General features: G+C 40.7%; 1 protein-coding gene across 8 annotated transcripts in view; it reads left to right on the top strand.

Moving 5' to 3' along the window:
• TENM2 (teneurin transmembrane protein 2) overlaps window positions 1-12,144 on the top strand; it is a 1,200,689-nt gene extending 1,188,545 nt beyond the window's left edge. For 7 of the 8 annotated variants that reach the window (XM_090064279.1, XM_090064280.1, XM_090064278.1 and 4 more), the window contains 4 exons: window positions 1,927-2,223; window positions 3,291-4,905; window positions 9,087-9,217; window positions 10,253-12,144. In XM_090064279.1, coding sequence (XP_089920405.1) covers window positions 1,927-2,223; window positions 3,291-4,905; window positions 9,087-9,217; window positions 10,253-11,014 — 2,805 coding nt within the window. In that variant the 3' untranslated portion in view covers window positions 11,015-12,144. The remainder of the gene's footprint in view (window positions 1-1,926; window positions 2,224-3,290; window positions 4,906-9,086; window positions 9,218-10,252) is intronic. The other variant, XM_090064285.1, reaches the window with a different exon arrangement.
• The last annotated feature ends 2,633 nt before the right edge of the window (window positions 12,145-14,777 follow it).

Genomic DNA, 14,777 nt, shown 5'->3' on the forward strand with positions numbered 1-14,777 from the left:
TCTAGGAAATCCCACATGAAGAGCTCTTTCTAAGAGTTACCCACTGAGGAAATGAAAATAGTGTTAAAGAATTTTACTAATGGGAGGAAATCAGACTGAGGAAAATGAACGATAATTAAAAATAATTATTTCTTTATGAACACAAAATCATATTAATTTTAAAATTGCTTTCTGTATAGCTGAATTCCTACAGAGGAATTCAGTAGGGTTGGGATGGGAATTGGGCTTACCCTGTCAGTGAAAATAACTCGGAATAACTTTCATGTCCTCTAGGATGGCTCAGGGTTAATTTACATATTGTTTGATGTGCAATTTAAGTTTGGATAAGAAAAAATTTTGCTTAATCAAAGCTACTATAAAATATAAAGCTGAAGCACAAATTCCCAGGAACTGACGAATATTTCTTAAGTAGTCACTGCTGTCAAAAGATATCTATTTAAAGACTTCTTCTTTATTAATGGTGCATTTACAATTAAATTAGTTAAGAAGCTTTATTAGATTATAGCATTGGCCTGGATCTTTGGCTCAGCCTCCAGTGAAAATATTTATCTCACTCATTATAGAATTTGTAGCAGCAAACACTGTAGTTAAGGTTATGTATGCCATATCTATAACCCCTTGGTCCTGTTTTGCTTATAAGTTTCAAAAAAGTCTCTTGTGGATTTGAAACGTTTCATACTGTACTTTGGTTTTGAAAAGTTTAATTGAACAAAGCAGGAAAGTGAAATACATTTACCCAATCTAAAGAAGTTTTTTAAACTTTTTTTGTACCCAAGGTTTTTTGTGTAAATCCAATATCTTTTATTAGACAAACTAAAATAGTTGGAAAAATTCTTCTTAACAAGCTTTTGGGTCCAAACATCCTTCATCAGGCTGAGGAAGCATCTGCAGTTGGTCTGTGCTTTTTTGCTTCTTAGGGAGTCACATTTGCAAGATGCTGGGAGTCCAGTTTACCCAGAAGTACTGTCTAGGATTAGAGCTCAAAGGCTCAAAAAAGGAATGAACTTGCAAAATAGTGCATGTGTTGAGCCTATAAGGAAAAAAGCCTCTGAGTTGATCATGGAGGGAATAACTAAGAAAGTATTAAAGCCAGGAGTTCCCAACCTGGGGGGTTCAACCCCCAGAGGAGTCCAGCAAATCCTTCTTTATGGTTAGGAACAGATGTTGTATTTATCCCTGGATAAGTTGTACTTCTGTTTGTCTGGGAACAAAAATATTCCCAGGATTGGTGTGTACACACATCACCCTTCTAATCAGGTTTTAGTGAGTTGCTCAATTCAGTACAGGTATCCCAGAATTTTCTATCCTTGATTCAATGATGCAATCCTGGGCTACCTATACAGACATGCTTGGCAATATCCCAGGGTAAACTGTTATTATATCTTATCCAGGAAATGTTTTTTAGGTTTTATCCTAGGACAATGGACATAATGTCTGTATGGCTGCACTTTGTCCCAGGATAACATGGTTTATCCCAAGACAAATATGATGTCTGTTCACAGCCAAAAGCTGGATATAAAGATGCACATTATTTTTTATATCATAACTTAGGGTTGTAATAAGGAAAGGTTGAGAATGATTGTTGTTAGCAGTAGGAAAATGACCTCTGAGTATGTTCAGTGGTTAGCTGCTAAATGCTAGTAGCCTATACTTTGAATAGTGGGTGACAGTATAGCTGTCAAGCGTGACAAGCCTAGGGCTTTCTCCTGGGGACTACAACTAAGCCAGGCTGCGTGGATGTTGCAAATATCTCAATAAAACCGTGGGGTTAGGGAACAATTGTGAAAATGAAGCCATTACAAATCCTGTAAATTTTAGTAAGTTTTGGAACATTTTATTTTTATACTTATTATTTTCAATGTAGACATTAGCACAATGGGTTAGTGCTTACTGATCACTGAATACAGCCTATTTCTATTTGAATAGGTCCATGGAAGGAACCTGTTGTCCATTGATTATGACCGGAATATACGCACAGAAAAAATATATGATGATCACAGAAAATTTACATTGCGGATAATTTATGATCAGTTAGGACGTCCTTTTCTTTGGCTACCCAGCAGTGGGCTGGCTGCTGTGAATGTCTCTTATTTCTTCAATGGACGATTGGCTGGACTTCAGCGTGGTGCCATGAGTGAAAGAACAGATTTAGACAAACAAGGCAGGATTATATCCCGCATGTTTGCTGATGGGAAAGTGTGGAGTTATACATACCTGGAAAAAGTAGGTGACTCAATTTAAACTACAACATTCGCTACAAAGAGACTGTTCAATTACATGTTCTTTCTGGCCTTCATCCACAAAATTAATCTAGAAACCTTGGTGTTCCAATAGTTAAGAATTCTTTTGTACCTAATCTGTGAATCTTCTAGTTTTTCAATTAATCAAAGGACATACTTTCTTCGTGGTTCAGCTCCTCCAATATTTCCATAAAACAGAATAGCTCACCACATAATAGCATAAACTAACAGGATAAATTTTACTATTTTAAGACTGAAAATGCATGACTAAACCTGGCAGAATAGCCAGTAGCAGCAGATAACTTATCTGTAATCATTATTTATTAAGTGAAAATATGGTAATTCATCTCTAGTTAGCCTAGTTTAAGACACTTTGATCTTGGAAGTTTGTCTAATACTTAAAAACACTGCATGTCATGTTCCCTCCTCCACACTATTGTTTAAGTATGCTAGAGCTGTTCTTTATGCTAACTTTTCTACTTATGTATTATGGCAATCAGTGTGAATTACAACTGCCAGAGGAGATATAAATTAACACATTAGTCTCACTTCCCACAGAAAGTAGTAAGAGACCCAAGATGCTGATACAATGTGCTTCAGCTCCTTGTATTTCCTTCTCAGGAGCCATGTCTACACGAGAGACTGATTGCGCAGTCATTACTGCGCAGTAACCCGCATTACTACACAGTAGCAATGATGAACGGCTTTTTTATGACAATGACTGCTCAGTAGCCTAAGACTAATGTGCAGTAGCATCACATCATGGTTTCTGCCAGGCAACACTACTGTGCAGTAGTCTCGGGCCACAACACAGGCAATGTCTTGTGTAGATGCGGCTGGGGTTGATAACCTTCTCAGACTTGTTGGCAGTATATTCATACTGTGGGTCAGCACTGTAACCTGAGATTTAAGTATGGCTTTTGTATTGTTGTAACAACACTAAAACCTACTGGGTAGTGTTTAATCTAAAAGTATTTTCCCTGATAAGTTTACAAAAAAAAGAAAGTGAGAAATAGTGAAATTAAATAATCATTATCTTTTTTTTAATAGTCTATGGTACTACTACTTCAGAGCCAGCGGCAGTACATCTTTGAGTATGATTCCTCAGACCGGCTCCACGCTGTTACCATGCCTAGTGTTGCTCGACACAGCATGTCTACTCATACATCTATTGGCTACATTAGGAATATTTATAATCCTCCTGAAAGCAATGCTTCAGTGATTTTTGATTACAGTGATGATGGCAGGATTCTGAAAACATCATTTTTAGGAACTGGGCGACAAGTGTTCTACAAGTATGGAAAACTATCCAAGTTGTCTGAAATTGTTTATGACAGTACTGCAGTTACTTTTGGATATGATGAAACTACTGGAGTCCTGAAAATGGTGAACTTACAGAGTGGTGGCTTTTCATGCACAATTCGATACCGTAAAATCGGTCCACTGGTTGACAAACAAATCTATAGGTTCTCTGAAGAAGGCATGGTCAATGCGAGGTTTGATTATACCTATCATGATAATAGCTTTCGAATTGCTAGCATCAAGCCTATAATAAGTGAGACGCCTCTTCCAGTTGATCTTTACCGTTATGATGAAATCTCTGGAAAAGTAGAGCATTTTGGCAAATTTGGAGTCATCTATTATGATATAAATCAAATCATTACTACCGCAGTGATGACACTGAGTAAACACTTTGATACCCATGGACGCATTAAAGAGGTTCAGTATGAAATGTTTAGATCACTCATGTACTGGATGACAGTCCAATATGATAGCATGGGAAGAGTGACTAAGAGAGAACTGAAACTTGGACCTTATGCCAACACAACTAAATATACCTATGATTACGATGGAGATGGGCAGCTCCAAAGTGTGGCAGTAAATGACAGGCCAACCTGGCGTTATAGTTATGATCTTAATGGGAATCTTCATCTCTTGAATCCAGGAAATAGTGTCCGATTGATGCCTCTACGGTATGATCTTAGAGACAGGATTACACGTCTGGGTGACATGCCATACAAAATTGATGATGATGGATTCTTGTGCCAGCGAGGCTCAGATATATTTGAATACAATTCCAAAGGTCTCTTAACAAGAGCTTACAACAAAGCAAGTGGATGGAGTGTTCAGTACCGTTACGATGGACTGGGGCGAAGGGCTTCTTGTAAAACTAACCTGGGGCACCATCTTCAGTACTTTTATGCTGATCTTCACAACCCAACAAGAGTAACACACATCTATAACCATTCCAATTCAGAGATTACCTCTTTATACTATGATTTACAAGGCCATCTCTTTGCAATGGAAAGCAGCAGTGGAGAAGAATACTATGTCGCCTCTGATAACACAGGAACACCCTTGGCAGTATTTAGTATTAATGGCCTCATGATCAAGCAACTTCAGTATACTGCATATGGAGAAATATATTATGATTCCAACCCTGACTTCCAATTAGTTATTGGATTTCATGGAGGATTATATGACCCTCTGACAAAACTGGTCCATTTTACTCAGAGAGACTATGACGTTCTGGCTGGGCGCTGGACATCTCCTGATTACACCATGTGGAAAAACATCGGTAAGGAGCCTGCTCCATTCAACTTGTACATGTTCAAGAGCAACAACCCTCTCAGCAATGAACTGGATTTAAAGAATTATGTAACAGGTGAGAACTCCATATCAGTTCTTTGTTTATATATTTAAACTAAATGTCTTTATGCTTGGAAGTTTGTGTTGGAAAAGGAAATTGATCAGATTTCTCCATCCTAGGACCCCCCTCCCTTGTGTCCCTATCACCTGCAGAGCCCTTCTCTCATTAAGGTAGAACCACTTTCCCTTTAGACAAGATGAAAAGGGCTGCACGATCTTGATCCCTAATACTTGTTTCTTATGCACTGCCCCCAAATTAAGAGTCCATGAAAGGGAGAACACACTTGGTAGTGAAGTAAAGAGGAAATCACTTCCAAGTAATAATAATTCTTAGCTTTTATATAGTACTTGTCATATATGTCTCAAACTCCTGCCCAAAGAAAAGTTCAATTATCTCTGTTTTACAAATGAGGAAGCCAAAGAAAAGAGGGAAGGTGATTTGCCAGAGTCACCCAAGAGTGGCAGGAATTAGGATGCAAGTCTCTTGACTCCCTGTCCATCCAACATTATCCTCAAAATTGTATGATAACTTTAAATATGGCTCTGGCTCTGGTTGTACACTAGCATTCTTTTAAACCACTGTTCCCCCATTCAAGCTTTCATATCAAACAGTGTCCTTTGGTACTGCTTTAAAAAGAGAAACTTGTTTAAAATAATGTTTCCCCTTGGAAAACTGAGAACTTTTGGGGAACATCTGTAGCGTTGCAATGCAAAAAACAGTAATTTTCATTTAGATTAAACATATATCAGGATTGAGTTAAACTTGTAACCTCCTCTTAATTAGTACTAATTTGGCACTTAGTAAAAATCACATAGAACTTGAAGTAGCTGCTAACACTTATTTTAAAATGAAAGGTAATTAAGATATGTTCAGGAGAAACTCTTTCAAAGTTAAATCTCTAACACCTGGTAATTAAAGCAGAGGTATCATTTAACAAATAATCAAAGAGTTGCCATAATTTTAGTGGCAGTTAGAACTTCAAGTGAAATGTGATTTTTTTAAAAGGAAAGCAATATTAGGATGTTGGTAGTTGTTTCTGAATACAACTACACTATAGGCATAGCATTCCTTAGGCCCTACAGCTTATTTGCAGGGTGAATACTCTGAGACCCTGGACAGAGTTAATATCTGAAGTGCTTCAAGTGCCTTTGCATATGTACAAGTGTTACACTTAGATCCCCCTAATCACACTAGGGCAATCTAAATGCCCCAGCGTACAAGTTTTCACTGAGCTGAGGTTGTCCTAAAACTGGTGCATCTGATCTAAAGTTAGTTCTCAGCAGACCTGCTCACTGGCAGACATGCAGGTCCCTGATCTAACTCATGGTACTTAACACACAGTACCATGAGTTAGAGTGACTCCCCCCACCCCCGACCCAACAGACATCCACCTGTTTGGTGGGAAGGGAGGGAATCAATCTCCACTTTGGTACTGATCCAGCAGAGGAGGCTGCATGCAGACTTTCTCCTCTAACTCCCCTCCCCTCCCCGTTATCCCCCCAGCTATGGTGCTGTCTGGGGGAGAAGAGAGGGAAGGGAGCTGTGGGCTGTGGTTTGCCTGACCTGAGCTGCAGGGGGAGGGGGATGAAGGGGGGCTGTGAGATGGGGCCCTCCAATCCACCCATCCCCACTCCAGCTTATGTTAGGAAAACCCCAGCCCACAGCTCCCTCCTGAAGTTCCCTAAGGCACTACACTTTGAAGCACCTTCATCTAATCCCTCATTAGATGAGAGTTAATTGTATCATACAATCAACCACATTTAAAGCACTCTGCAACCATGCATGTGTGTCTTGGTATGACTGTAGAGCACTTTCAGGTGGCCAAGCATGCATGTCTCTTCTGTCTGCATCCCATGTTCCATGACACAAGTCTGGTTAGTCCTTCAGATATCGCACATTGTACTGTTCCTCACCACCACCCCCAACTCTGCCGCAAGTGGCCTGTCTGGTGCCTGACCAGAACTCCAGCACCCCTTTTCATCTCCTGGTTTGTCAGCACTTTTTATCAATGAGCTCCCTTGCATTTGCTTCTTCAATAAACACTGTCTTTCTCACAACCAGCTGTGTCCTCACTCCCTACTCAACAGCCCTTGGAGACGCAAGTAATCTGTCCACCGTTCCTCAACACCCAGCCACACCAAGTCAGGCAAGCCCGCTGCAGAGTTCGGTCAGGTGCAAGCTACTGAACTTTCATGTTGAGAGAAAGGAAAGCAGCAAAGTGAAAACACCCCTAGTCATAAGTCACCCTCCCCTGTGACCCCAAAACATGAATGCATGCATTTCTTCTACCCACCCCTCACCTCCCGTCCACCATAAGGCAGAGTGTTCACTCCCATCCCCCGGTGTCAGAGACACAGCACTTCAACTCATGCAAGGTGATTGTTCGACTTGGAACATTAGGGCACTGTATCTGTAGACCCCTCTGACCCATAACAGCTGTAAATTAAATCCCAGTCAGTGGCATTTGGGAACAGTTTGTTACATGTGTCCACACCCTGTTTGCTTATTTCACCCTGTTTGAGTTACTAAAAAAATGCTAATGCAGAAGATAGACCCCTTCCTGCTCACTGCTTTGTGTGACTTAGTCTTAAGGCTAAGATGGTGGAGTCACATTACTAGTCACATTAGCTATTTTTCAGGACTTGAACAGGATGGATTCCTGGATGCATATTGCTTAGGCACCTGACAAGTACAATAGCATTGGCCCAGTGTGCCCTGTCTCATCTTAAGAGATTTTATTACATTCAGATGTTATATCATTTTCATTCATGCATCCACAAAAGAAATTCAGGAAAGATACATTAATTGCTTCTATATCATGCATTTCACCATAATACTATAATAATGGTGATGAAGATACTTGCTGCTCTCATGGGCTTCTACCAGTCTTTGGACAAGAAGTCATTATATAAATAGCTTAATTTTCATAAATGAGTAATGAACACAACCTCCTTTATGCACAGCCCTTTACATGCATATTTACAGTCAACTGTTCATTTGTTGACAGTTTTTGCTAAAGGAGAGGATTCCTCCAGCTGTGTAATGATATATTATAAAGAACATTAGAAAAGAAAAATAATGAACTATTATAATGTGTGTGGAGGGAGATTCCTTTTTATTGCTAGATGAGAAAAATTAAAGTAAATTCTTTGGCAGGTAATGTTATACTGAATGAAATAAACTGAAACCATAGAAAGGACTAAGAGTCCTACTTTATGGATAGCCATAGGGAAAAAATAAATTAGGTATAATATAATGGGAGATTTGTACAATTATCTTTAAGACAATGGGGGTAGAATCTGTAATGAGTTTTTCAAGGAGGACAAAAGAATCGCTAAAATGTTAAAAAATTCCACTGCAACGAAATCGTCAGCAGCTCAGCACAATCTTAAACATCACACAAACTTTTTTTTTAAGAAAGTAAAAAAGCATTCATTCTCCCTCACAGTCTCATTTTTCAGGAGAACGAGGGACAGAAAACTGAAGTTTTCCGTAAACATTATTTTTTAAATGTGAATAACTATAAATGTGTTCCTTTTTAAAGCTAGAGAATGAAGGCTGAAACTGGTTTCTGAAAATACTTTGCTCTTTCTAAAGCAAATCTAGTAGTCAGGATTAGCCAGAGCTGCCTCGTTCAGAACCAACGAACAGAACATCACAAAGCTCAAACTGGAGCACATATGCAAAAGACTTGCAGTGAGAAACTCAAATAAGGTCTTGATCCTGCAAAGACTTAAACAGGTGCTTCGCTTTACACTGTTGACTTGAATTCAGCTATTGCTGGTGTCCAGAGTTAAACATTTACATCTTGCAGGAGCGGGGTCTAAAAGGAAAACCAAACTGTACACAAGAGGAATTTTCCAAGTGTTCTTCAAAGCAGTAAATGGGAAGTGTGTCACATCCGCTATAGCTGCAGGAGGTGACAGACATGAGGAACAGTACAGAAAATGTTTACTGATAAAGGATTCAGAGATATTGGGTTTACTGGAGACCTCATATCTCACTAGTCAGCAATTTCTATGAATTTACAGTAATCATTCTTGTAACAGCTCACCGTAGAACAGTACGGTTCTGGGAACTGGCAAATAAAAAAATTAAAAATTCTGAGTTCAAACTCTAAGCTCTTAATTTTAACTGTAGCATCTCTGAGATACACATCTCTTTCTCACTCACTCGTTTATTTTTTTTATTTTTAGATGTGAAAAGCTGGCTGGTGATGTTTGGATTTCAGCTCAGCAACATTATTCCTGGTTTCCCTAGAGCAAAAATGTACTTTGTACCTCCTCCATATGAATTGTCAGAGAGTCAAGCATGTGAAAATGGACAGGTAGGCAGCAGTTTGTGCTGGGCTTACAGTGATTTTGCCAATCTTACCTTGCATATGGGTATCATTCCATGAAAAAAAGAAATACATCAAGGGGAGGAGTAGCACCAAAGAGGGAGAAGAATTATTCAAGCTAAAGGACACTGAGAAAATATGTATATACTGGCCCAGAATACATTTAAGTTAGAAAGTAAAAGAAATCCCTAACTGTCAGAAGAGTGAGGTTCTGGTACAGTCTCCCAATAGGAGTTGTACTGGCCAAAAAATCAAACATTTGTAAGTTGGAGTTTGTTAAGTTTAGGAAGGGGATTATAGGATGTGGTGCCTGAAGTAGCAGGGTATTGCACTTAATAGCTTAGGAAATGCCTTCCAGTCTTATGTTTCTATAGTGCCTAAGGTAAGTAGGGTAGAGAAAAGAATATTTTTAAAGAGTGAAGTGAAATACAGTATCATTAGTTCTTCATTCATGTGCACTTGAGTTCCTGTTTGACTATCAACATCCAAGGGAAATCTCAAGGTGTAATTTACCATCTGTTCTACCTCTATGGTCATAATCTTACGCCTTTGGTGTACAGCAATAAAACCGGTTTGTAGTGACTGTACTGTTTAAAAAAGAGCTTTACTCCTAATGTTATATGGAGAAAGTGTTACTTTTTAAAATTTATTTGACATTTGGGGGTTTTTTGGTACTGCAATTAAACTGTTATCCACTAATGTTGTTTACTTCGTCAAAACGAGACAAAAATATATTCGAAATTACTTATGCAAATAAATACTAGGCCAACTTCTGACATCAGTTGTTAGCAGTTATTCCTTCTTAAGTCTTTGATCCTATAATATGTATATGCACTGTTCACTTTAGTTGTACAGTATATGACTTTGTACAGTATGTAGGCAGGAAGCAACAGCATGAATGGCACTTCTTATAACTTGCTTTTTTCACAGTACTTTGTCACTCATCTTTTTAATAAGGTTTAAAACAGGTCTTTGAAGTCAACATTTTCAAACAGTCTCTGTCTTCTTTGTTTATTCTTGCAGCTAATTACTGGAGTCCAGCAGACAACAGAAAGACACAATCAAGCATTTATGGCCCTGGAGGGACAGGTCATCTCTAAACGATTACATGCCAACATTAGAGAGAAAGCAGGGCACTGGTTTGCCACAACCACTCCCATTATTGGGAAAGGGATCATGTTTGCTGTAAAGGAAGGCCGTGTAACCACTGGCATTTCCAGCATAGCCACAGAAGACAGCAGAAAAATTGCCTCTATCCTTAACAATGCTTACTACTTGGAAAAAATGCACTACAGCATTGAGGGAAAGGATACTCATTACTTTGTAAAGATTGGATCATCCGACAGTGACCTTGTCACCCTGGCAATGACCAGTGGGCGGAAGGTACTGGATAGTGGAGTAAACGTTACAGTTTCGCAGCCAACCCTCCTTATCAATGGAAGGACTCGAAGGTTTACTAATATTGAATTCCAGTACTCTACTCTACTGCTTAACATACGCTATGGACTGACCCCTGACACACTGGATGAAGAAAAGGCAAGAGTTTTAGACCAGGCTCGACAGCGAGCCTTGGGATCAGCATGGGCCAAAGAACAGCAGAAGGTGCGGGATGGCAAAGAGGGCAGCCGCTTATGGACGGATGGAGAGAAGCAGCAACTTTTGAACACAGGAAGGGTTCAAGGTTACGAGGGATACTATGTACTTCCAGTGGAGCAGTACCCAGAGCTAGCAGACAGTAGCAGCAACATCCAGTTTTTAAGACAGAATGAAATGGGAAAGAGGTAACAAATTAACCTGCTGTCATCCTTTGGTGGATGAATCAGTAGTCACAACTGTTATCTCCTCTCCTAAGGAGATGAAGACCTAAACAGGGGCACTAGGCTGAGCTACTTTGGGATAGTAAGTGGCAAGAAAGCTCACATTTTTTGAGTTAAATGCTACTGTTGAAGTGATTAAAAACCACTTCCTGAAGTGGACTAAAGCCAGACTGAAAACTTTAACCATACAAATTAAAAAGTACCCCTAAAATATTACCCACTTGTTCTGGGTCTAAAGAAAAAAAAAAAAGAAAAATAAAAAAGAAGGCCTCATATTATATTACCTCACTCCATTCACATGTGAGCAAACTTTAAGAAATCCAAGAGGGCCACCTTCACTAGACCAGCTGATGAAACAAAAAAAGATTCAGACCGCTTGTTTGATAAATATTCAAGAGGTTTTCATTTAAAGCAAAATACAGGTGCATTTAAAACATGACTTTGGGGTGATTTGTGTGTAGCAACTGGAGGAAAATGATAATGCAAGTGAGAGAGCACTGGAAATAGTAAAGAAAAATATATTTAAAACATAAAAAACCTGCACTTGCACTCAGACCCTGCGTTTGTCTGGCCTGAAGTTTAATTTATTCAAAGAGGGCAGAGTGTAAAGTTGAATTGAAAATGGTGGCTATAAATCACTACAAATAAATTTCATACTCTGTTTGTCTTTGAAGATTCCATTGTGGACAGTATAACACAGTTACAGGGTGTAGTCTGTTTAGATTCAGTAGTTTGTTGGTATCAGTTCCAGTAGAGCTGTGGGCATTGTGTTACACTATTGCAAATGGGCACCACTTCAGATCACCCTGTACATACATCAGCCAGAAGGCACAATCACTGTTTCAGATTTAAAAATTATTAGTGTGTTTGTTTGGTCGAGAAACTGAGACAATCACATTACAGTCACCGCAAAAGAAAAAAAAAACAAGTCTAATAAGAACTTTGGTACAAGAACTTTTTTGTAATATACATGTATGAATTGTTCATTGAGTTTTTATATTAATTTTAATTTGCTGCTAAGCAAAGAATAGAGACAGGCAAAGATAATTTATGGCAAAGTGTTTAAATTGTTTATACATAAATAAAGTCTCTAAAACTCCCGTGAATTATTTGTCTTCTATCGTGGAACTCTTTTAAAAGAGAAATGATCTATCAATGGGCCTGTTTGTATAACCTACTATAGTGGCAGCCATACTTTTTGGCAGGTGTGCCACAAATAGCCCTGGCACCCTCCCCAAGTGCCACTTCAATCCTTTCCCTTTCCCTTAGCTCATCTGCTGTTCAGCTTTCTGCTCCCTGACCAAATTGGTGCTCTGCTTTCTGTTTCCTACCTGTGCTCCCTGCCTGATCTGATGTCCTGCTGTCAGCTCCCTGTCCTATCTGCCACTGTGCTGCCTGTCCCCTCCCCACTCTGCCACATGCCACATACACAGGCTGCCCATGCCACCTGTGGCACATATGGCATAGGTTAGCCACTCTGATCTAGTACATGAAGAATTATAAGTGTGGAAGTGGTAAGCTATCATATACCATAAATTCTGCCAGTACTCCTTCCTTTGAACCTCAAGTAAGCACCACATTCTGATCTAGTATCACTAGCAGCACAGTAACATCAATACTAAACAAACTCGCAAATGCTTTTTTTAAAAGCAGGAGCATTTTTAAACCTGCATGTTGGCAGCTGCCTTGCTGTGTCCCAGGACAGGAAACTGCAAGTCATGCAAAATAAATTAAATATATCTTCTAACTGGATTGTTTATTTCTCCTTCATGCAAAATTGAAGGAAAGGTGAAGCCTCTCTCATATGCAACTAACTGGCCACACCTGAGGCTATTGAAACTGATACATGTGAGTACTCAAAATTCAAGGACTCATAGAAATTAGGGCTGAGAGGGACCTCAGATGGTCATCTACTTGACCCTTCAGCCCCAGGGAAGGATCAGCTACACCTAAACTATACCTGATAGATGTTTGTCTAACTTGTTCTTCTAGTTAACTATCCTTCAAGTACAAAGTTTTTCCTAATGTCAAACTTAACCCTCATTGCAATTTAAGGACACTACTTCTTGTCCTATCCCTGGAGGACATGGAAAATGGTTTATAACTTTCCTCTCTGAAATAACTTCACGTATTTCAAGATTGTTATTATGTATCTAGTTTTCCCCTACCCTGCCCCCCTACTCCTCAAGCTTTCCTCATGGGTCATGTTTTCTGGACTCTCTCCAATTGGTCCCACATTTTCCTCCAAATGTAGTGCCCAAAACAGTATACTCTAGCTGAGGCTGTACCAGCACTAATACAGTGGAATGATTACTTCATCTATCTTACTTCATATGTGTCTCCCATTCATGTATACCAATTAGTATTTGCCTTTTTCCCCACAGATCCATTTCTGCTGTGGATCCAGTCATGCTATTTTTTTTCTTTTTTCTTGTTTTTTTTTTGGTGCAGTTTATTATTCCTCTGTAAGTGTGGATATCACCAGTGGCTGAATGTTGACACCAATTCAATGTTTGAGGCTACAGGTAAACTTTTCAATGATTCACAAAGTCAGCAGAAGCCCACAAGTTAAGTGTGAGCTTGAATTCATAGGCGAATGAAGCAAAAGTGTGATAGCTTGTGCTTCACTCTTGGCATGTGCATCCATTTTTATTATTGTACAAACCCAAAGCATGAGGTACCTGCTTACTGTGTTTACGTAAGTTGTATACAGTAGAATCAAAGCTCTGTGTTGCTCTGAAGGATGAATGGGCGCACATTTTCTATCCACAAAGCAAGCATTGTCTTTGTCATGCTATAAATCAGTGGTTACCAACCAGTTGATTGGGATAGACCGGTGGATCCTGGAGCCTGCTGAAGTCAATCCTGGGCTGTGGGGGCTGAGTGCACGCATGCGCCACCCACCAAAGCCTAGCAGGTCAGTCGGCAGGGGTGGCCTGGTAGGGAATATGCAGCGGGGCTCAGGGTGTGAAGCCCAGCCCACAGCTGCAGCCAGCGTGAGGCAGGAGACAGAGCTGAGCAGGCCGCATCTGCATGTGGGGCAGGGCAGGGCAGACTGCGGCCAGGACAGTGGCAATGCAGGGCTATGCTCAGACTGGGCAGGCTAAGGTGGCAGCACTGGGAGTGGGGCCATAGGGGAGGGAGTGAGGCATAGCCCCTCCAACCCCTGCTCCCAGCACCAGCACCAAGCACAATGTGGGCCAAGCCCAGAGAGAGCAGCTTGGCACAACCTTCCCCTCCCCTTACCCCTCCTCCCCCAAGGACATGGGGACCAAGGGCTGGCAGGTGTGGGGGAAGGCAGACTGCAGCTGTGGGCTGGAAGGCTATGCCAGGGCTGTTCCCACTGGTCTTGACCTGCACTGCACTCAGTAGCGCCACTGGGAGTGGGGTTGGGGGAGCTATGACCCCCCCATGGCCCTGCTCCCAGCTGCATTGCTTCAGCCACCCAGCCTGAATGCAGCCTGCCCAGAAACAGCCCAACACTGCTGTTGGCCTGGCCCTAGCCCACCCTGCCCTGTGTGCAGATTTGGGGGTACACGCCACCCCCACTGTGCCTTCCCAGGCTGTGTGCCCCATCTTCCCCATAACATCTAGATGAGTTGCTCATTGCTCTGACCCCCGCCCTGGCTGTGGAGGGCCTCCTACTTCCTCACTGCCATTGGGGTTGCAGATCAAGGCACCAGTGGTGAGGAAGGGAGTAGGGCTAGGGCTGAGGCCTCGATCCCCGCCCT

This window comes from Crocodylus siamensis, chromosome 10 (genome assembly GCF_052110815.1).
Source record: "Crocodylus siamensis isolate JL-2025a chromosome 10, ASM5211081v1, whole genome shotgun sequence".
Taxonomy (NCBI): domain Eukaryota; kingdom Metazoa; phylum Chordata; order Crocodylia; family Crocodylidae; genus Crocodylus; species Crocodylus siamensis.